General features: G+C 36.1%; 1 protein-coding gene across 1 annotated transcript in view; it reads right to left on the bottom strand.

Moving 5' to 3' along the window:
* LOC145997479 (cellular tumor antigen p53-like) overlaps positions 1-21579 on the bottom strand; it is a 41083-nt gene extending 19504 nt beyond the window's left edge. Inside the window, exons 1-5 of the mRNA XM_083134570.1 lie at positions 21502-21579; positions 14385-14464; positions 5883-5976; positions 4436-4636; positions 2415-2601 (exon numbers count right to left, since the gene is read on the bottom strand). Of these exons, the coding sequence (XP_082990696.1) occupies positions 2415-2601; positions 4436-4636; positions 5883-5976; positions 14385-14440 (538 nt within the window). The 5' untranslated portion in view covers positions 14441-14464; positions 21502-21579. The remainder of the gene's footprint in view (positions 1-2414; positions 2602-4435; positions 4637-5882; positions 5977-14384; positions 14465-21501) is intronic.
* Positions 21580-24703: the final 3124 nt, after the last annotated feature.

Below are 24703 nucleotides of genomic sequence, written 5' to 3'. Positions count from 1 at the left end.
ACAAAATGTCACTACATAATTGTAACCCCTTATGAACGAGAGAATCAAAATATGAAACAGTTGGTACCATTTTAATTATATGGCCACGGTGGCTCAGTCGGTAAAGCGTCTGACTACCATACTAAAGGTCCCGGGTTCGATCCCCGGCCGGTTCAAATCTGGGAACTTTTCTAACGATGGAAGCAGCCCCGGCGCCTACCCAGCGTCGAATAACATGGGTACCTGGGGGAAACCCTGGGGGGTAAAGGCGGTCAGGGGTGTGATGCTGATCACATCACCCCCACTCACGACCGGATCAAGAAAGTGTGGGGCGTTACCCCCACACCCCCTATACGCCTTCATGGCATGGTGCTATGCACAGGGGAGCACTTTACCTTATTTTTAACCTTTTGTTAATAGTTATAATCAGTGCTTATTTTTCTGGCAATACGCAATGGTATGCCATACTAGCATCTTTTTCTGGGTGAGAATAAACTAATAACCTTTTAACAAAAGAAATATTGTTGTTTGTGTGTGTCTATATGGATGCACTACCACATATAAACATACCACAATATTTAGAGTAGATCTTATGATGAACACAATAACAAATAATAAAACAATAAACCAACTTGAAGAGTTGATGCAAAAACTCACTACAGGAATGTCAATTGGAACCAATCATTTAAATCACTTGAAAAAATAATTTATAGAATAATGCACATAAGGATTTTTCATGCTGAGGGGAATAAACAACGAGGTTGATAATATAAAACATAAGCAAGTTATATATCCGCGAAACTTACTTGTAAATGTTCTATTAATTTCGGTGGCGTCTGCCACCATCCACTTCGGAACTCGATGCTTTATTGTTAGATTGACTTCCAGTTTCTGTTGTTGTTTCCTCGACTACAAGTAAGTTTTGCGAATATATCTTTAGTAACTCGCTTACGTCTTATATACAGCTTGTCCCGCTTATACGTACAATAAAAGAAAAAATCACAACTTTTTTTATTTACCAATATTTTTTGTCCAAACTTTGTACAAACATGGAACAATTCAGAATTTTTTTTTACAAATCAAGAAAACTAGCGCACTTCCACATGAGAATCGTTAGTGGCACGGCATATGTCAAACCAGTTGTCAGCCTCAAGCCACACGTTTTAAAGCATGTGCGGGGTAATGTTGCTTACTGCAACCACAATTCATTCACGCAAGTCTTGCAAATCTCTAACCAGTGTACAGTAAACTTTGTCCTTAACACACCTCCACAACAAAAAATCCCACACAGTGAGGACTACTTCTTTAGCACCCAAACCATAACGTGCACAAAATTGTCTCTGCACAAGTGTCACAGACATCACTTCAGACATTAAAACAACAAAACACCTTTTCTTGTGGCGACCACATGACGAATGCCTACTGAGAAACTGATAATATCAGTTTTCAAGACATTCTGGCTACTGCGCATGCCCAACTATCACTGAATGTGTTGGTAAAAAAAAATGTCAGAGTCATTCTTTAAAATGAAACAACAATCACATCATTCTGACAGTTTGTTTAGAAGTTATGAATTTTCCTTTTATTATACGTATAAGCGGGACATGCTGTATAAGGATTTTGTAGATATCAGAATTACTTTTGGTGAAAGTACATTAATCTTATAATCATTTAATGGTGTTTATTAAGCTCTAAGAAAGGAAAAGAAAGGAAACAAAATATATGTACTGATGGGGTGAAGCTCATACGAAAGGAAATGTAATATGTAAACTGAAAACACTCTTAAATTTCTCTTGATTTTAAATTCAATAATTTTTATAGGCAAAACAAGCAAACATTTTGCGTATAATAATGTACAAAACACTAATCATGTTAGACAGTAAATATCATTAAACTGTAAATAACCATTACAGCTAATATTTTGCAAACTACCATTAAAAAATCACCACAATTCAGCTACAAAGACTATAAAAAATATTTTAAGTTACAATTATATATGCATCTGGAATGTTATATTTTTATTAGAACAAATGCTACTGAAATTGTTAGTTTCATTAACACATTCAACAAACGTTTCCACAATAAATTCATATGTACGAATGAGAAACAGAAAAATGTATATTTACATATATTTTTTATTTCTTTTCAAAGTGTTCAAATATTTCAGGGTCGTTCTATAAAAAACAAATCTATATGTATGCTGTCAAAAAACATACAAGCTATTTTAAGCATGTTTTTTTTAAAAAATCATCAAATTTTTTTTTTAAAATAAAATTCTTGATTTTTATCCACCTTGGAACTGAAAAATCGTACTGCTAATGGGTTAAAGAAACTGGAAACGGTAGCAGCAGGAGCGGAAGGAGAATAAAAAAAATACTTCGCTTCTTTTTCTGCAAGTAATTAAATTACAAAATTAATCAGTTTTACAGACATACCTTTATCACAATCCTCCTCCTTATGATTTGGGCATCTAATCACTTGATAATCTTGAAATCCTGGATCTGTATAAACTAGGAATGCTCTAATGGAAGCATTATGTAGCAGTTCCATTGTCTCGACTCTAAAATTGACAGGCACAGATTTTTGCGGGACTGAAAAGATTTTCTCCAACACTGGAGAATACTGGAAGAAAAGGAATGGCAACATTAACATTGTGCACACTTTGAGGGTCTTCCTATTAAATTTAAAATATTAAAAAAAGCTGCTTTTCTTAAGCACAATCATGATATAACCAACGTACAATTTTCTGCCAGTTTCAGAAATCCTGCTGCGCAGGAGACCCAGGTTCAATTCCCGAAGTAGGTGATCTAAGGTTGGAATTTTTCTGGCCTTGTCCCTGCATAAAGCGGCTCTGGGACTCACCCAGCCCCAAATCAATGGGCCTGGGGGCAACCTGGGAGGGGATAAAGGTGGCCGAAGTGTGGTGCTGATCGCATCAGCTCCAAAATGCTGGAGATCGAGAATGTGTGGGGGCTCTACCCCCAAATCCGATAAATGTGACTTCATGGCACGATGCAATATGCACGGGGAACTTTACCTTTACTATAGCACTGTAAAGGAGATTCCACACCAAAGTGATAAGCGACAGGCAACCCATATCACATAAGGATTTTACCAATTTAATGCAGGCTTGTGCAGCCTGTCATGCCACTATGGTGTGAAATGTTGCTGTTGATGTGTTGCCTGTCACTTCAGTCTGAAAGCTCCCTTATATTGGATCAGGTGCATGATGAATGGTTGAAACCAACGAAAGCTCTTACAGATGTGTCTGTTAATATACTTTTGGCACCAGGTTTCAATAAATTCCTAATAACGACAAAAAAAACTCTACTTTCTCTTCTTTGGAAAAACAGAAGTTACAGTTGGGAGGGGTGAATTTCAGTTGGGTATCTCACCTCACTCAGAATCAATTCTAACCTACACTTGCACTGTTTTGTATATTCAACATATGATACTGTTTGAGTTGAGTGTTTTAAGTCCACTTTATGCACAATAAGGCTAATCGGGACTGGACCTACAGTTTAAAGTGGGATCCGAACCACTGTGCCATGTGCCTCCACCGGATATCGAACCCAGGACACCTTGATTACAAGGCGACGACGCTACCACTGCGCCACCAGGGAGGCCATATGATACTGTAAACAGGAACATACTACATTCCAGATATTAGTGTTTGTTTTTTTTATTATGAAGGGTCCAGTGCTGGAATAGATGGTTGGTTATTAATACATGTATTTAATATAAATTCTCCAATTTACATGGTAAATTGAATGATCAGATATGGGGACTGAAGTGAATTAAAAAGAAACAAAAACCCATTTCCTGCAGGGGTCTCAGGTTTGATCCCCTTTGAGGCATCTTGCAGAGTGGTTCAGTTCCAAATTTAAACCGTGGGTGTTAACGTTTGCAACATGGCAGAGTACCATGCACAAACTCCCTACTGCTCCTAGTTCATGTAGTTTTGTGTATTTCAATTACACTCTGGCTAGAATGAAACATGTATGGAGAATTACTTACACTTTAGTGACAAAGAATATAACATACACTAAAGAAACTAATTAATGTTCTCCACAAATACACATGTAATTGCGACGTGTGCAACTCCGTTCTCGACTCGGTTCACACACACACTGAGCATGCGCAGACTGGCATGGCTACAAGACAATACAAATGACAATTTGTGCAAACAGTGGGGCCAGTTCCGATTAGCCTATCACAAGCATCAGATGGGCTTAAATAAAACTTTAAAAAATATTCTTGAGCCTGTTAAACTTGCTCAGAAAAGATTTGAGTTAGTACATTCATGCCATTTCCCAATGTACATATGCAACATGAACTAAAAAAAAGTTTTTGACATTACCATGCTACACATAAAGACAAACAGAATATGGACAATAGAAAAAGACCATACTTATTACACCTTAATCTAAGTAGCTGAAATTAAGAATTTTCTCACCACCCATGATTTTTTACTTGGTGCATTTGTCATATCAGTGGCCAACTCAACAGTGAAGTTATAATCTCCCTCCCAGTTTGTAAAACATGGTTTGGTGGGTCCGTTTCTGTGTTTTGGAGCTTCTTTAGTGCTCTCAATATAGTTGACCTGGCAGGAAGAGAGGGCACCATCTTCAGGTGCAGTATCATTATGTTCTTCATTCTGAAACATGCAAGGAACATTTGTAAAATCCAACTGCATTCAAATAAATATACAGGGTGAATTAGAAAAGTTGTTACGCATTTGATTACAAGAACAGAATAGTAGCATTTGAAAGATTCAGTTGTATAACTAGCTAACAGGTTCTACATCCAGCCCTCTCCCTTTGCAACCTTTACTTGTGCTCCCCTACTTGTTACACAAAACTTTCTTTTCTAAGGTATTCACTCATACCTACATATTTCTATTAGGTGCATACCAGTGTTTGGAAGAAACCAGTTACAAGAAATTAAGTTACTTTTAAAAAGTAACTTCTTGAACACTGGTGCATACAAATGTGAAAAAAAGGGGTCCCGGGTTTGATACCCAGTGGAGGTACATAGTGGTTTGGATCCCACTTTAAACAGTGGGTTCAGTCCTGATAGGCCTTTCTGTGCATGAAGTGGACTTAAAAACAATATCAACAACAGCAACTAATATGAAAAATACATAATTAGAATCAATGTAAAAACTGGCACACAATGTTAATAGGACAAAATACAAACTAAAAAATTACATAATTATACATGAAAGTACATTATTACTTCAAAAATTATGATATTTTAAGAGCCCTTTTTTGATGGAAGCAACTTCTTGGGCTAGTTTGTTCAAGTCTGGCTCTCGAGCCCAACACCATTCGAAGTTTCAAAGTGCCAGTCCACACTCACCATTGTACTTCTCAAATAACATTTAATCTTATTTTAGTTTAAAAAAACAAGCTCTTGGCTGATGAAGACATCATAGAAAGGGTGAAATAAGGTCAATGACAGAACTATTAACTAATGAAAGTTTTCTACTAATCTTTCTTCAGATTCCCTTCCTGCAGAGATTGACATTTTATGTTTGCAGCGATAAATGTTCTATACTATATTGTAAAATTTTTATGCAAAAATTATTGACTGATATTAGGATATTTTTTTTAGAAAGTTGCAATAAAATTGCACCATGGCCTCTGTGCACTCGAAGCTGACCATGGGGGGACGAGAGGTGTATTTAAAGCACTGGAAAGAAAACATTTCCGAGAAGAAGATATTGCATGTGAGAATAAGGGCAACAGTGTCCACATCCAAAATAAAACTAAGCATAGAAGAAGGAAGGACCAGATCTTAGAAGAAAGAGTGGAAAGAGAAAGTTAACTCTGGCACCTAGGCCGCCACAGACTAGAAAATGAAGTGTAATGATAAGAACAATAATATTTTAGCATTCTTACCTGCAGAACTGTATTAAAGTCATTATTTAAGTCATTGTCAGTTAAAAACAATGGATATGTTAGATCACTTCCCATTAAATCTGCAATGTTGACACTAAAATAAACAAATAAATATGCACACAATCAATGTTTTAAAGCAAAGTTTATGAATAAAAATATGTGTATACAATTTACACTCTGGGCATGAAAAGAGAAAAGTAGGATGTAGGAAAGTCTAAGGTAGATTAAATATATTACAATCTTTTTTTAAAAAAATGAAGACTGCTTATAGTTAGGAACCACAATTGTTAAGGTTGATTTGTTAGTTGTATTTACATTTGTATTTCAGTTATAATAATTTTCTACTGGAGACTCATAATGGTCTAGTTTGCAGGGTGGCTGACTGTTCCATAAAAAACTGGGGTTGGATGTCCATGTCAGGCAACATTTCTCATAATGCATCTGTGGAACTCACCCTTATTGGAGCTACATTGTGGGATAGCACGTGGTGTTGATCACATCACCACCTCTACAGCAGAAATTGGGCCTCTTTGATGGCATAGTGGTCATCATCTTGAAATCAAAGGGTACATGGTTTCGAAACCCCGCAGAGACATACAGTCATTCAGATCCCACTTAAAACTGTAGGTCCAGTCCTGATAGCCTATCTGTGCATAAAATGGACTTAAAACTCATAAGTAGTCTTTCCTTTGTGGTATGGTGCAATGTATATAGGGATAACTTTACCTTTTTTCACAATGCTTCTGCACATTACACAAAACCAACATGCATTTCATGTAAGTTTTAAAACATTCGTACTTAGTGAAAAACTGCAGTACAGACTAGAGTGCTGCAGGGAGAGGAATTTGCACCAAATACGTCACACGGACAATGCTAAATAGCGTACGGAATGACAGCTTCTTTGCTCAAGTGAATAACGTTTGAACAGGCAAAACAACTAGTATACACTAGAGTGCTGCATCGAGGATTTTTTGCTTGATCATCTAATAGTTTGCACAGATGACACTAGATGGCTTACGAAATCGACTGTTTCTTCGCTCGAGCGAATAATGCTCGAACATTCGAACGATCGATATACGCTCAAAGCCCAGTACTTCACGTACAACCGTAATTTATCTGTGCTAGTGGGCCTTCAAATATACTCGTGAAGTGAAAGACGGAGTGAAATTGAAACTAAAGTGAACATAGTCATCATCTTCATGTTAAAATGTAACTTTGTCTATCTTACCAATACATAGCAATAAATGAAAATGATTATGGGCTGAAACTACCACCACGAATTTTACACATATATTTGTAGGATTATTGTCACATTGAAATGATATTTGATGTTCTATATATTCAACTGAATCTAGCTCGAGCGTGGGAGATTCGATCGAGTTTGAGCGAGCGAAAGTGATCCAATTCAGTACTCTAGTATACACGCAAAGTCCAGTAGTACACGATAAACAGTGGTATTGGGCCCTCAAATATGAATCGTTAAGTGAAAAATGTAGTGAAATTTAAATTTATGTGAACATAGTCATTATCTCCATGTAAAAATGTAGTTTAGTCTTATCCTACCAATACAGTGGCATATGAAACATGAAATAGATGATTGTGGGCTGAAACTACCAAGCTGGATATTTTCTGACAGAGTATTTAAGTGTCAGTGGCAACTCTGATACTGTACTGCATGGTTGCATACATACAGAATGGAAATGCCACTAAAAAATATACATCCTTAGCGATCAAAACCACGTTCATTTTGATGTTCTCTATGCACTGTGGAAATCGGTCGGTATTGTATGGTGACAAAACACACACACACCATGTTAAATGTAAATTTAGCCTACCATGTACAATCATGATGTGCTCAATTTGTACTGTCAGCATCAAGACATATTATTTATGACATATGGACTTAACATCCTTGTGCAAACAAACATTACACTAAGTGGCACTGTTACTTACTTACTTAGTCGCATCCTCTTCTACCTGCCAGTGTCGAGGGGTTACAGAGAGCTCTCCAGACGTTTCTGTCCATCGCCTTTTCCTGTGCCTCTTTCCATCTTATGCTTCGTTTCTCCAAAATCTCTTTGACACTCATATTCCATGTCTTTCTTGGTCTTCCTTTTGGTCTTGTTCCTTGTGGACGTGCTTCCCATATCTGCTTTGGCAGTCTCGTCTCACTCATTCTGCTCAAATGGCCGAACCATCTGAGTTGATTACGTTAAACTGTTTCTTGTAGTGGCTGAGCATTTAAAGATTGCCGGATGGTTTGATTCCTTATCCGATCTTTCCTGGTTTTCCCACTTATTCTTCGAAGGTACATCATTTCCATTGTTTGTACACTTTGCAGGTGTTTTCCAGTAATTGTCCAATTTTCACTGCTATATGTAAGTGTTGGTATATAAATTGTTTTATATACAGTGAATTTTGTTTGGGTAGATATTTCTTTTTTGGTTATAAATCCTCGGTTTATCATTTGATATAGTTTTCCTGTCTTCATGATTCTATCTCTTATTTCTTCCTCTTCTTTTCCTTGACTGTTTATAATTACTCCAAGATACTTAAAATTTGTCACTTGTTCTAAAGGTTTGTTATTCAGTTTTATCTTATGGTTTGTCTTTTCTCTGCTAATTATCATTGTTTTAGTTTTCTCCGTATTTATTTCCATATTCTTTTTCTTTAATTCTTCATTAAGAATATTTAGGTTATATTGTAAACTAGCCTGTGTATTAGCTATTAGTATAATATCATCAGCGTATATGAGCTCTGTTAGTTTAATTGATTTCATATTCCAGTATCCTACATGAAATTGTTTCATTTTTATATGGCATTCCTTTATTACTTCATCTAATAGGATTATAAATAGATATGGTGATAGTATATCTCCCTGTTTAACTCCTGTTGTTATTTCAAATTCCTCTGACTGGTGGTTTCTCGTCCTCACGTAGCATCTGCATCCTTTGTACCAACTTTGGATTGCTTTTATTAGGTTTTTATCCACTTCCTTTCTTCTCTAAAGATTTCCATATCTCATTCCAAGGAACTCTATCAAAAGCCTTTTGTAGATCTATAAAACATACATGTGCCTTTTTATTGTATTCTATTGTCTTGTCTGTTATTTGTTTGAGTGTGAAAAAACAAACATCATAATATAATACAATTTACTGCATTGGAAATCTTTCGAAAGAGTTTTGTCTTATTAATATGAGACTTACGATTGATGCTTAGAGTACAAATGTTTTATATCAGGCAACAAAACATGGATGTCATCCTCAAGGTTATGCATACTATTTCTTGCTTTGGATTTTATTGTCGCCATTGCAGAGAAGGCTTGCTAACACAAATCTGAAGTTAAAAAGGGCAAAAATTCGTCCATGTTTACGTCACTAGATTAGGATACTCCTCAGTCAGTACATGCCAGAAAACAGCCACCAATGTTTCAACCTCAATATACAAATATAAGTGTGGCAAACCCTCGATAATTGTATCTAAAGCTGTTTGTTCCATATATGCAACTGCGGCTGACAGGGACATACTTCTTTTTTGTTCCACATATGGAACGGCGCGGGACTAAAGGTTAATTTATTTGATTCTTGTTATTTATCATAATCATTTTCATAATCTTATGTAGTAGTAGTTGTGCATTTTTTTTTTCGTTTTTTTTCTTTTCTTGTGTAGTGGTTGTTATGTGTTTGTGTCTCTTGTGCAGTAGTTGTGCTGTGTAGTGTGTGAGTTTGTCTTGTGTAATAGCTGTGTTGTCTAGTGTGTTTGTGTTTGTCTTGTGTAGTTGTGGTGTGCTTGTAAGTGGGTTTGTCTTGTGTAGTAGGTGTGCTGACTAGTGTGGTTGGGATTGTCTTGTGTAGTAGTTGTGCTGTCTAGTGTGTTTGTGTTTATCTTATGTAGTAGTTATGTTGTCTAATGTATTTCTGTTTGTCTTGTGTATTATTGGTGATATGTATGTATATGTCTTGTGTTGTAGTTGTGCTGTCTAGTATGTTTGTGTTTATATTGTGTTATAGTTGTGATGTGTTTGTGTTTGTCTTGTGCAGTAGCTCCTCCATTCATATTGGGGGTTAAGCGTAGAGCTGACAACTCTGCACTGTAAAAAAAAATGTCAAGAAACAGCAATATAAGGCCATGGATGTTCCCAAGGTAAAATAGTCCCCCGTTCGGATCTCCGGGTGGGGACTACTTTGGGAGGTCCCTGGACTAAGGATAAGATCTACGTTAGGAATAAGGATATTAAATTGGGCACCTGGAATGTTCTGAGCCTTTACCGGCCTGGGGCATTTCAGTGTGCAGTTAATGAGATAGTTAAGTATAAATTAGATGTAGTAGCTGTCCAGGAAGTTAGGTGGCCAGGAGAAGGGAATTGTAAAAATAAAAATTATACTTTTTTCTATGGTGGTACTGAAAATCATAATTTTGGAACAGGCTTTTTCATAAATAATAGAATTATCTCTGCTCTTAAAGCAGTAGAATTTATTAATGATAGGATATCATATGCAGTTTTACAGGGTAGATGGTGTAAAATTATTTTAATAAACATACATGCACCAACGGAAGGTAAAGATGATAATACTAAAGATGATTTTTATACAGAGTTAGAACAGGTCTTTGATAAATTTTCTCAGTATGATATGAAAATACTGTTAGGTGATTGTAATGCACAGATTGGCAAAGAAAAGACATTTAAACCCACGATTGGTAAAGAAAGTCTTCATGAATTAAGTAATGATAATGGTATAAGATTGATTACTTTTGCAACCTCAAAGAATTTAATTGTGAAAAGTACCACTTTTAAACATAAAGATATCCATAAATATACTTGGTCTTCTCCAGATGGTAAAACTCATAATCAGATAGATCATATTCTCATTGATAAGAGAAGGCATACTAGTATAATTGACGTTCGTACACATAGAGGTGCTGACTGTGCCAGTGACCATTATTTAGTAATTGCTAAATTAAGAGAAAGACTCGCAGTGATAAATCATAAACAACAAAATCTAAAAGTTCTAAAATTTGATACAGGAAAGTTTACTGATGAAAGAATTAAGAAAGATTACCAAATTAAACTGTCAAATAGATTTGATGTTTTGCAGGATTTAAATGATGATGAAAATATAAATGAAACAGACGTAAATAAGAATTGGGAGCACATACGTAATGCAATAGAATCAGCAGCTAAAGAAAGTATAGGATACCATAAACCGAGAAAAAGTAAGCCATGGTTTGATAATGAATGTCATAATCTAATAGAAATAAGAAATCAGGGTAGACTTAGGTGGTTAAATAACTCTGATGATAAAATCTAAACAATTATAATAGAATAAAGCGAGAAGTTAACCGCACGTTTAGAAGTAAAAAAAGAGATTACTTGAAAAGCAAAATTAACGAAATTGAAACAAAGAGCAAAAATAAAAATATCAGAGATTTATATAAAGGTGTAAATGAGTTTAGAAAGGAGTGGCAACCTAAAGTAAACTTGATAAAAGATAAAGACGGTGATTTTCTAGCTGACCCAAGCGATATTCTAAATAGATGGAAGAACTACTTTAATGACCTTTTAAATGTCCATGTAGGAGATAAATCAGAAGTAAATGAAGTCCACACAGCAGAACCTAACTTGATTGAAGTTAAGGATGTTATTAAAAGGCTAAAGAATAACAAAGCACCTGGCATTGATTTAATACCAGCTGAGTTAATTAAATATGGTGGAAATTCATTAATATGTCAAATTCATAAATTAATTTGTTTAATATGGAATAAAGAAGAAATCCCTCAACAGTGGAAAGAATCCATAATTGTTCCTGTGTTTAAAAAAGGTGATAAAATGAACTGCAATAATTACCGTGGAATTTCTCTACTCTCAACAACATATAAAATATTATCTAACATTCTTTTAACAAGACTAACCCCATATGCTAATGAAATTATAGGTGATTATCAATGTGGATTTAAACGTAACAGATCAACTACAGATCAAATTTTTCACATCAGACAGACACTTGAAAAAAAGTGGGAATATAATCAAAATGTCCATCAGCTATTCACTGATTTCAAAAAAGCATATGATTCGGTCAAAAGAGATAAATTATATAATATATTAGTCGAGTTTGGAATACCTAAGAAGCTTGTTAGTATGATAAAAATATGCACCAGTGAAACAGAAAGTAAAATTCGTGTGGGTATTAATATGTCTGACAAATTTACAATTCATGATGGGTTAAAACAAGGAGATGCATTATCTCCATTGCTCTTTAATTTTGCCTTAGAATATGCTGTTAGGAGGGTAAAAGAAACTAAAGAAGGACTAAAATTAAATGGTGTGACTCAGTTGTTAGCATATGCAGATGATGTAGACTTATTAGGGGATGATGTAAATACAATTAAGAATAATGCTAAAATATTTTTCAAAACAGCTAAAGAGATAGGTTTGGAAGTTAACAAAGAGAAAACTAAATATATGCTTACAGGCCGAAACCAAGTGTTAGGTAATAATCAAAATCTAATTATTCATAACAACTCGTTTGAACCAGTTTCCAAATTCAAATACTTAGGAGTAATATTAACAAATGAAAATTATATTAAAGAGGAAATAAAAAGTAGGCTTAATTCAGGAAATGCATGTTACTTCTCTCTTCATAAACTTTTGTCTTCTCGTTTAATATCTAAGAAACTAAAAGTTAAAATATACAAAACAGTAATTTTGCCTGTAGTATTATATGGATGTGAAACTTGGTTCCTTACATTGAAAGAGGAACATAAATTGAGAGTATTTGAAAATAAGATCCTTAGGAAAATATTTGGACCTAAAAGGGATGAGGAGACAGGTGAGTGGAGAAGGTTAAATAATTTAGAACTACATAATTTGTATTCATGTCCAGATATTATTAGAATAATTAAATCAAGAAGACTTAGGTGGGTAGGCCATGTGGCACGAATGGGAAAGAGGAGTTTACAGGATTCTTGTTGGGAAACCTGATGGTAAGAGACCTGTAGGAAGGCCAAGACGAAGATGGAGGGACAACGTTGAGATGGACCTAAGGGAAATTGGTAGGGATGGAAAAGCGTATATAAAACTTGCTCAACATAGGGACAGATGGAAGGCCTGTGTTGCTGCAGCCATGAACCTTCGGGTTTAAGAAGGCTAGAGAGTTAGTTAGTTAGTTAGTGAAAATATGGTCTTGTACACTTCTTGCTGGTCTAAAGCCTGCTTGACTTTCTTCCAATTGCTCTTCGACATATTTTCGGAGTCTGTTCTCCAGGATTCTTGAATATATCTTCCCTGGCACACTGAGCAATGAGATTCCCCGATGGTTTCTGCATTCTCTATTATCCCCTTTCTTGAAGATTGGGATTATTACTGATATCTCCCATTCCTTCGGTACAGTTTTCTTTACCCATATAGCATTCAATAGGTTCAAAAACAGTTGCTCTCCAGCATTTCCCATGTATTTAAGCATTTCTGGTGTTAAACCATCATGTCCACTAGCCTTACCTAACTTCATTTTCTTTAATGCTGCTTTTAATTCTTCTACTTTGATATCATTTATTTCCTCTTCTTCATCCTCCATTTCTGTATCTTCTGTTCTTTCGTTTCCTGTTTGAACCTCCGTCCTGTTAGTTTGTGTTTCATCCTTCAGCAATTCTTCGAAATGTATTCCTTCCATCTTTGCATGATTTCTTCTGGTTTTGTTCTTAGTTTACCATCTTTTCCTTTTATGTATTTTAATGGGCTTTCTTTATCTTTTCTCATAGTCTTTAAAACTTTGTAGAATAGTTTTTTTATTTTCTCGGCTGTTCTCTTCCATACTTTCCCCAAATTTTCTCCATGAGATCTTTTTAGCCTCTAACACTTTCTTTTTGACTATATCCCTTTGCCTCCTATACTCTTCGAAGCTTTCTAAATCATTAATTGATAGGTACTTTTTCCACAGTATTTTCTTGTGCGTGACTTCTTCTTTCAGCTCATCTGTCCACCATGCCGTTCTTTTCATTTTGTTTCCAATGTATGTTGTCCCGCAGCTTTCCTCTGCAGACTGTATCAAAATCTTCTTAAATTCATCCCACAATTTATCTACATCTCTTTCTTTCTTTTCATGTTTCTCTTGTATCTTTGCTTCTATTAGTTGCTGATATTTTTCTTTAACTTTTGTATCTTTTAATTTATATGCCTTTATTCTTATTTTATTTTGTTTTTTCCTGTCTTCTTTTTCCTTTAGTTTTTAGTGGCACTGTTAATAACTATAAATCTCAAAATTTTGTAATTACAGATTCTTGCACATATTGTATAAAAAATATATTTTACGTAAATTGATAACCAAATTTTGACATCACTAGCAAAAATCAAAGAATCCCAAGCAGACAGACACCAGCTTTTAATAATAAAGCCTGTCGTCAACATTGTACAAAAAAAATAATGAACAAAGAGATCTTTTAAAAATTATAAAAACTAAAACATGTTAAAGAAAAAACAACATATCAATCTTATTTCTATTATCCTACCTAAATGGTGATGAGTCATCAGACAATAGGTGTGGCTCATCATCATTCTCTGTCATTTTCTTCTCTTCTTGTTCTGGTACCTATAAAATTGGAATATGTATTTTTCAAAACAGAGTGCAATGCATTTTTTTCTAGTTCACAATGTAAACATGTGTGGTGTTACATAACATATTAAAATAGGGAACAACCATTTTACTATTTTTAGGGAATTGACTTCAAATACAAAAATGGAAATGTTTCTACACATACCATTTCTTCCTTCTAGAGTCGTTTTCACGTTCAGAAGAGACAACGGCGCTTATGGAGAAACCGCACAGTGTTGCCAATACAGCGCTAGCTCATGTCGCCGGAAAATGATGACCTTCCTTCACAATGAAGGTGTTACATATTTTGTATATATAATGATATTATATGTAATTATTAATATTAATATTATACTGTGAACGTTACAGTTATCTTTTTTACTATGATCCATTGCGATCACTACACACGAGAGTGTAATGCACGAATATGACACTTCAGAAATCACTCAAAAAAGTAAAAATCACTGAGAGCTCACACAACTGAAAACACTTTTTTGGGAGAGGGAAAAAGTCTAAACAGACCAAAGCAGATCTCTCACTCAAGTAAGGGGACCCTGGCACATGTATTAGATTAAGTTGCAACCCAAACAAACAAATGAGTTATGGCCCACGTGAACTGATAAGACGTGAATGACTCAAGTAAGGCATGTCATATTTCTATCTTGAAGCCACATATTTTGTCACGTGTTGGAAAGCCTTTCAAGGGTTAATATGGTGTCTATGAATTTATGTGTACGTTGGAAACTGAAAGGTGATCTTCATTTCAGTATTAATGTCGACAGTAATGTAAACGAAAACAACGTGTATTTGCAACAGCACTAATGTTGATCACAACAGCAGCATTGGAAATAATTGTCAATTATTAAATTTAAGTAATTTCAATTCTATTATAACAAACAGCATGAAGTTCATATTTTTAATGAATGGAAATAAAATAACTCGAAAACTTGGTGGTGATTAGCCGGAATGCTGCGGTGAGTCAGCTCAAGATGGCCAGACAACGTCTCCTTACTTCGTGCGCGGTTCGGGTTAAAAAGAAACTCCAAATGCATGGAAGTAATATTTCTGGGAACCTTTGAGTGGTTATAAAAAATAATTTCATTATTTTCTCCACAACTTTGTCGCTGGAAGTTTTTACTTGGAATTACAGAACAAAAAATGGCCAGCGACGACATTTTCTACTGCACGAATATAAAAAATCTCCACATACTTTATTTGAATATTTTTTAATGCAAATATGCTTTAAAGTATTGATAAATTCTGAGTACCACCGTCACCTATGACAATTAAAAAACAGTGTCAATTTTTTTCATAATGAAAGCTTCAATTTTACGGCATGTTTCAACGTTAGGAATGAAAACAATGTAAAAATTGTGTTTTCACAGAAAATTTGAGTTTTTAATTTATCTAAAATTATGTAAGCAAGTTACCAGTTTTTTGTGTTCACCATCGTATTCTCTACAAAATTTGCTGCAAAACTGCAGGTACCGATTTTACTTAAGCTAAATTTGTAAATCCAGAAATTTGACAACAGCGCGCTCGTATTTCCCATAAGAAAAGCATTGCCCATAAGAGCCCATTGTGTCTTCTGAACGTGAAAACGACTCTAGCACATTCTCGATGGACGAATTGGTCACAGGTCCAAAAAAAAGACTATTGAAACTGTAAATATACTGCTGTATGTTCCGTGTGTCCCTGTAAAAAGCATAACGAAACTATGATTGATTGATTGGGTTCAGTGGTATAGCGGCCACCCCCACAATGTGGGGGACCCCGAGGTGTAGGGCACCTCAATATTTACTCTGCGCTCCTGAAATTTTATATGGTGGTAAAAAAATAATAAAAAAAAAAAACACACATGAAATAGACAAAATGTAGGTGAACAATGACAACATTTGAACTTGAAATTCACTAAATACAAACGTCCAAACGTCGGATTCTTTTAGAGCAGAGGTTCCCAAACTTTTTTGTTTCACGATGTCCCCAGTGTTTCAAGATTTTTTCGCGGTGCCCCTACTAGTGTTTCATGATTTTTCTGTGGCTCCCTAGTCAGAATGTGGGCCTAACTAACACTTGCAATGTTCAGTTAGTGTGGTTAGGTTGCCTGCCTTGGTTAAAAAATATACACATATTTCAAATTCAGAAACATTTTACATGTAAAAAAGTACTAAATAAGCTAATATTTGGAACAATATAATCATTTCAGTGAAAAAAATGGAACATTTCGAAGCGCCTCTGAAATCAAGCTACGGTGCACCAGGGCACAGAACCACTGTTTTAGAGTATAAATTGTCTTCAGTTATGAATCCAGGGTATGATTTTACAATACCGGACCCTTCTCCAATTTCGTCCATATTTCGCATACTGACTAATTTAGGGCTCCTAATCACGAATCTACAGTTAAAATTTGGAGTTCTCGTGTGGAACTTTCAAAATAACATGTAGAAGGTTGTGATTTTACAATACCAAAAAAAGGCATAATTTCGTTAATAATTCTAATACTCACTAATTATGAAGTCCTGATGACATATCTACAGTTAAGATTTGGTGGTCACGTGTAGAAATTGTAAATTAATGTGTAGAAGTTGTAAAATAGCATTGTGAATTACCACGGTGATTGTCGATACATAAACAACGAAGAAGCCATGTTTTCTCATGTGAACAAATGACGTTCGCAACTCGTTACATTGCATTAAGAAGGTTGCTAAAGAGCAATTCCAGAAAATTGTCAACCTGGATTGTGAAAATCAAAGTGTAACGAAGTAGCATGTATTATACCTTGTTGGAAAGAAAACTTCATTTAGATTAATGTAGTATAATTACATCCTAATGTAACTGATTTTTGCAGCTGCAGTATAATAAAATATGATGGTACTGCTAGTCAGAGCTCGCATTGTATAAATAATAGTTTTATTTCAACACCTATAAAATCATTCAGAAACTATCTAGCTGAAAGTTAATTATATTACTAGAATGTGCATAAAAGTAACATTATTTTGCACAGAAACTGTATACTAAAAATATCATGTATGAAGAAGTAATGCATGCTAAACTTCGTTAAGCGGTAGTGTCAGTCCGTTACCAAAATGTTTGAATTTTTTTTTTATAAGAAAATCCAAAGTGACAATTTCATAAAACTTTATATCCTGTGTTAGGTTTACCCAGACTACTCAGACAAAAAATTTCACAGTTATATCTTAAGGCATTAGGGTATTATGGGTAGGTAACGGACTGACATTATAAGGAGAAGTTATATAAAATATTAAAAAAACTTTCATACATGCTATCTGACAGTCTTGCTTTAACTTTTATTACTCAAAATTATTTTTATAAAGTTATAAAATAATGTTAGTTATATTATAAAATAAATTTTATTGTAAAAATAATACCTAAATATATTTTAACAAAATATATTTTCTTTTGTTTCAGTAAACTGATTTGAGATGCCAAGATTAAGCAATGCTGAGAAGCAGCGGAATTATAGACAGTGTATGAAAAAAAGGCTTGTTATGAAGAAGTAAAGAGAAAAGATGCTGAAAGACAGAAAATAAAAAGAAGTGCACTTAGTGAGAGAGGTAAACGGCAGCTTAAGAAGAAAAACCATCAATACAAACGGAAGGAAAGACAGAGGAAAAGCGAAACTACTGGTAGTCAGAATAATGCTAGTGCCACTATTCCTCCTGAACACCAACAACATCTGTCATTGAAACACCGACAAAAGTGTATTCACCACGTCAATCATTTGGGAAAGTAAAAAAACGTGCATCACCTGCCTTACCTGTTTCTCCCAGAAAGAGACAAGCTATTATAGTTGATTTTGCAAGGAATGAAGGACTAAAGATTGGTAATACCTCTACAGCTACCTCAAGTGCCCAAATAGAATCAGAAACTAGAAATTTTATAAAAGAATTATACTCCACGAATGAAATCTCTTGGCAAGCTCCTGGAGCAAGAGACTGTGTAACTGTGTGTGAATAGAAAATATCAGAAACAGTACTTACTTACAACTCTTCAGGAAGCATATGCAATATTTTGCTTGAAGCATGCTGAGATAAAAATAAATTTTCCACTTTTGCTGATTGCAGGCCCAAGTTTGTGTTTCTTTTACGAAATATACCTCAAAATGTTTGTGTTTGCATGACACATGAAAACATTACACTGTTATTAATCGCCCTCCATCCTTCAGGTATACATGTTTCTACAGAATTTCGGCCATTTATAGACCAGATAGTATGTAGTCAAGATAATGAACATTGTATGACTGGCAAATGCAAAATATGTCAAGACTTAAATTCCATAACAGACAGGGATGAAAGTGAAACAGATCTTTCATAGTTCTGTAAGTGGTATGAGTGGGGAAATACTACTAATAGTGTTGAGAAAACTGAAAAGACTGGAACTGTCCAAGATTGTTTTCAGTCTCTGTTAGGAAAAATTCCACACTTTCTGCATCATACTTTCATAAAACGTAAACAGCAGATGGCTTTCCAGTGGATTCAAAACTTACATGAAGAAGAAGCTGTCTTACAAATTAACTTTTTTGAGAACTTCACATGCAAGGAACAGGATGAAATCCAATCTGCCCATTGGAGCAATAAACAAATTACCGTTTTTACAGCTGTAACTTGGTTTCACAATGGAACTACATCACAAAAGAAGTCTTTTGCTATTACATCTGACTGCCTTAATCATGATAAATACAGTGTACATGTATATTTACAGTATATTTTAGATTATCTCCAAAACGAACTTGGATTATCAATTTCCAGTCTTCATATTTTCTCAGATGGCGCAGCTTCACAGTTTAAGCAAAGGTACACTTTATGTAACATCACATATTTTTTTACAGCAGGAATAAACAATATTGAGTGGAGTTTTAATAATGTCATTTTCGACATTAATGTATCTCCGTTGCACGATAGCTCGTGCCACCATTACCGTCAACTACATGAATCAAATGTTCCGTGCGTTTGAATATGTAACCCCCTGTCAGTGTAGCAACCATGCGTTAGTTTTACCAGATGACGTGTGAGCGGTTTTTTATTTTCAATTTAATTTTCTATGTTTGCCTAACCTAACCTTCCGTGAATGGTTTGTGGATCAATGTTAGCCTAAAAACCATCATTTTTCGGTTAATAAGTGTTAGTGTAGCAACCACGCGGTAGTTTTACAAGATGACGTGTGAGCGTTATTTTTTCCCCAATTTAATTTTCTGTTTGCCTAACCTAACCTTCCGTGAATGGTTTGTGGATCAATTTTCGCTTAAAAACATTTTGTGGATAGTTTGTGCGGCATTTTTTGGTTCATAAGTTTGGAAACACTGCATATCAGCTGACGATAGACAACGTGAGTCAAGATTTGCCCGCCCGACCAATAAATACTTGTAATGTGAAAAATTACACTTTTTTCAGAGAAAAAAACATAATTCCTAGTTGAAAAATGATTAAAATTTCGGTAACCACCAAACGTCTCTAATTCCCTTATTTTCGTATTTTTCACATTGATACTTACATATTCTGCTTTCGTAAGGATTCTTCTATTTTGAGTTTCGTTTTTTGCACGCAAATAATCTCAATTTTCGAAATATCGAGTATTTTTATTTTGTTCGCTTTCGCTTGCGTTACACGCGATAAGGCGGAGAAATCTTGACTAGCGTAGTCCATGATCAGTGGTTATGCAGTGTTGCAACCTTCTTCATAGAAAAATACCTACTTTCGTGTTACTGATTTTGTATTTTATTCCAGGTTCGAAAACTCCACGAACCATGCACGGATAGACCCACGAACCATTCATAAATATTAGCCCCACGAACCATGCACGGCAAGGTTAGGTTAAGTTCTGTTAGGTTAGGAAACATAGTTAAATATGTTTTTCAAAATTATTATTTTTTTTTCGGGTTCGAAAACCCCACGAACCATTCATAAATAGCTCCACAAATCATTGACGGATAGCCCACGAACCATTCACGGATAGCCCCACGAACCATTGATGGATAGCCCCACAAACCATTCATAAATAGCCTCACGAACCATTGACGGATAGCCCCACGAACCATTCATAAATAGCCTTAGAGATACTGGGTGAAAGGGGGGGTTATAACCCCCATCAACCTCACATTGAGCACGCCACTGATCCTGTGCACGTCATGTTGTCGCAAGTTCGTGATCAGAAATGATGAACAGTAACTCACGTTTATTTACGTTCTAGAACTGTTACACAGTTACAAAACCGCGCATTTGGAAAGACTGACCGGTTGTTACGTCATGAAACGCTCGCAAATATTTGGTTCACGTAGTAGACGGACATCAAGGGAACAGCTTTTGTGCATCGGAGTGACATTAATGTCGAAAATTACATGATTTATCGGCAAAAAAATTTCAACGAGGTGAATACAAACTTCCAAGACCTTCCTAAAGTATAAATAAACCCATTTCGGTAAGTACTTTCTCCTGTAAAATTGAAGAAATACGTTTTGGGGATACGAAAATTTTACCGAAAAATGTTCCGCTATGCATATAAGGTAAGTACAAATGTAAATAATTCGGAAATAAACGAGTTAAATGTGTTTTCACTATATCTAACTGGTATCGAAATCTAATTCCCGACTTTGATAGTTTTACCTTCAATGCTTCACAGAGTACGGTAACGTATGTAAATCCACTACAGAATTTAGGTATCGGCGACGAGAAAGTAGCTTTCGAGGGAAAATGTTGGACAGTTGAGCACATAAAATTTGTACGGCAAGTCTCGTATAACTTAGTTAACTCCCGTACTTATATGTGCTTCAATTACATTGTTTCAACTGTATTTATTACAAAGATTACGACTGCTCAGATTAGATGCAAACCAATAATCGAAAGGGGAATGCGGTTTGTCGACCATAACAACCTGTATGTTTGCTTTCCTTCTTACTCGGAAAGTGTCTGCCTACACCCACTCATCAGAATAAAGTATACACTATGCAAGATTTGAATATCAATTTTAGTGTAGTGTCCCCATATTTGAATTTGTTCTGAATTAGTCCGATAACTTACCGAGTGCGGAAGTCCTTCGTGATGTGTTCACCTGGTGCTCCCCCACCAAAGTGCCAACCGTAACAACTGACAAGTTACTAGTGATGGGTTCAAGCCGTTCATTTGTGCGAGTCGACTCATGAGCGCTCGCTCACTGAGAAGAGTCGTTCAAATGAGTCGTTCAAAAGAGTCGCCAAGCTTCTTTTTCTCGAAACACATGCCTGAAGAGGGGTAGGGGGGTAGGAGGTGTTGAAGCAGATGATTGTATTTAAGTAAACGAACACAACGTACGTCCTTCAAGATTAATAAATTGTATTGCATTTTTGTGTATATGTGTGTGCGTGTAGCCGACTAGATGGCCAAGATTCTGAAGTAATCGACATTTGATCTTGCCACAGAAGTTCCCGGGTTCTAGTCCCGGTCTGGTCAAGGATATTCTTTACGAGTGTCCCTTCATCTGTATCATCACGCATCATCCTCATCGTCGCGATTACTTAAAATTTGAAGAAAAGCGGCATAAAATAAGAAAAATACAAATACGATTCTGTATGTGTATGGATATACATATATGTGTAAACAGTAAACACACACACACACAAACAAAATTTATTGCACATACTTGTTTTCATTACTCTGCCTCATGAGTGAGATTTTCTATATTTGTATCTTGTTTCAGTTTACATTTCATGCTGCGGATAATGCAAATTATGCAGTACGATAGCATACACAGAAATGCTATATAATTATATCAACCTTTTATTAGTAATAACGTGCATTTACATATTCTTCCTTTTTTTCATTCGATCACTGGTTTTAATATCGCAACAAATGTGAGAAAGCGAGTCAACAAAATGCACTCCAGATCTGCGCTGCGACACATCATCGCTCGTTCACGACTCTTGAAACAGCACGAAGAGTCACAGCACAGTCCCACGACTCTTTCCCCATCATTCGTTCACGACTCTCGAGACGGCACGAAGAGTCATTAAGCACCTTAACGACTCGCTCGCCTTAGCGACTCTTCTGCTCACTCATCGTTCACGACTCTCGAGACGGCACGAAGAGTCGTGGAGCACCTTAACGACTCGCTCGCCTTAGCGACTCTTCTGCTCACTCATCGTTCGCTCGCGAGTCGCGAGCTCTCTTACACAAGGCGCGGCGGCGGCAGTCTCGCCAGCAGACTGGATCTACAGTTTAAAGTAGGATCCACCCGCTCGCTCTCCGCGGATGGCTAACAGCTGTGTTTAAGAAATATATATCGCTCTTGAACATTATCCATGTCCATCCCATATCCATAGCTTTTTGTTGTTCTACAGTCATTCAATATAAGTTTCTGCCAATATCATAATGTATGATCGAATTTCTATAAAGCGGGCCAAATTATACGTATGTATTTTTTTTAATGTTGCTTTCTACTAGTAAAACACCTTAACACGTAGGCTCACCGCAGATGGCCAACAGCTGTTTATATCACTCGTGAACATGACCCATGTCCATCTTACGTAGTTGTTCCTAATTCTGCAGTCATTCAATAAAAGCTTTTTTGCAGTATCATGTACGATGAGATTTATGATTAAACTTCTATATTTATTCTTTAATGCTGTTTTCATTAGTAAAATATTTACACGTTAATGTTAATGAAATATTTCACGTCATGTGAAAACGATTTTGTCAGACAATGTTTAAAGTCCACTTTTATGCTCCAATAGGCTAATCGGGTGTCCCCGATGGCGTAGTGATAACGTCGCCGGTAATCAAGGGGTACCGTGTTCAATACAAAGTGGAGGTTCGGATCCTCCTTTAAACTGTAGGTCCAGTCCCGACTATCCTTTCTGCACATAAAGGCTAATCGGAATATTGTAATCAAGAGGTCTGTGCCTAACACCTTCTCAAAATTTTTACAAGACTCCCCTAATATTTTTTACTAACATTTAATTTCTTGTAATTTTAGCGCTAATGGTTTGGCCGAACTTGAAACTACAGGACAAATTTGTTGGCTGTTCTTCGCTGCCCGTCATGGGCTGAGGTTGCGCGCTCTCTCTCTGCAAACAACACTCGCGAGCTCGCGAGTCGACTCTTTCCTTCGTTCAAAGAGTCGCTAAGGTGTGCCACGACTCTTTGAACGAAGGAAAGAGTCGACTCGCGAGCATGCTCCTTCCCCTCTCATCGTACACGGCACGTTTCAGCCAGCTTTACGGGAAAAGGAACAGAGAGGACCCCCTCCTCCCTCTCCTCTCCAGTCCCCATTTGCTGCCCGCAGAATCGACTTGCTTTCTTTCAAAAATTCCGGCCGCCAGGCGAGTATACACTTGCGCATGCGCCTTCCTCGCAAAATTCGTGGAAAGGAGAGGGAATAATGGAATAATAGTTGCTTGGCGGGCGGAGGAGTCGTGGCACACATACGACTCTTTGAACGTGTCGTTCAATTCTGGTGAACGAGTCGTTCACCGCTCACAAGAGAGAGTCGTTACTTTTGAACGACTCGTTCACGAACGACCCATCACTACAAGTTACCCAAAGATTGAGTTACCTGTTATGGCACTGTTTTGTTTTGTTTTTCTTAAAGTATTAATAGTGAGACAGATTATAAAGTGCAACTGCAACCCACAATCCACTTAAAACATTCAAAGTTAAATTATACCATAACACAAATAAACTATTGCACAACTTGCCGTGACAGAACAGTTGTTTTGTTTTGTATATTTGGATGTCTCCAGAAACTCTCAACATTGCAGCAAGGCGAGGTTGCACTTGCTACCTAGATGTTGCGAGATGCAAAGTAGCAATTGCTACTTCAAAGAGAATTTCATTTCGTAATATGACAGAAAGGGGAACGTGCAACATAGCTTTGAGGGGTGGTTTCTGTTTAACGTACGGCACATTTTTCGTAGTTATTCACATGGACGTCCGGACGTTTGGGGCAAGAGGGCCACGCCCGTCATGGAAAATGAATGTCCGCCTAAAAATTAAATATTTCACACACAATTTATTTCAGTTGAAGAACATTATAATTTCAGACTGAAATAGTGTTTTTTGAAGGGCCAGCACTATTAAAAGGAAAATATGCCTAATATGGCCCCCTGGTAAGAAATTACCATGCTTGCCCCCCCCCTTGAAAGAAATTCTGCGGACGTCCATGGTAATTCATGTAAGATCCTCTCCAACCTTGCAGTAAGAAAAATATATCGCAAGTTGATTGTCAATTGTTATAGGCTATGCCCAT

This window comes from Lepisma saccharinum, chromosome 1, assembly GCF_977018435.1.
Source record: "Lepisma saccharinum chromosome 1, izLepSacc3.1, whole genome shotgun sequence".
Taxonomy (NCBI): domain Eukaryota; kingdom Metazoa; phylum Arthropoda; class Insecta; order Zygentoma; family Lepismatidae; genus Lepisma; species Lepisma saccharinum.
This window is presented reverse-complemented; position numbering and strand designations above follow the sequence as displayed.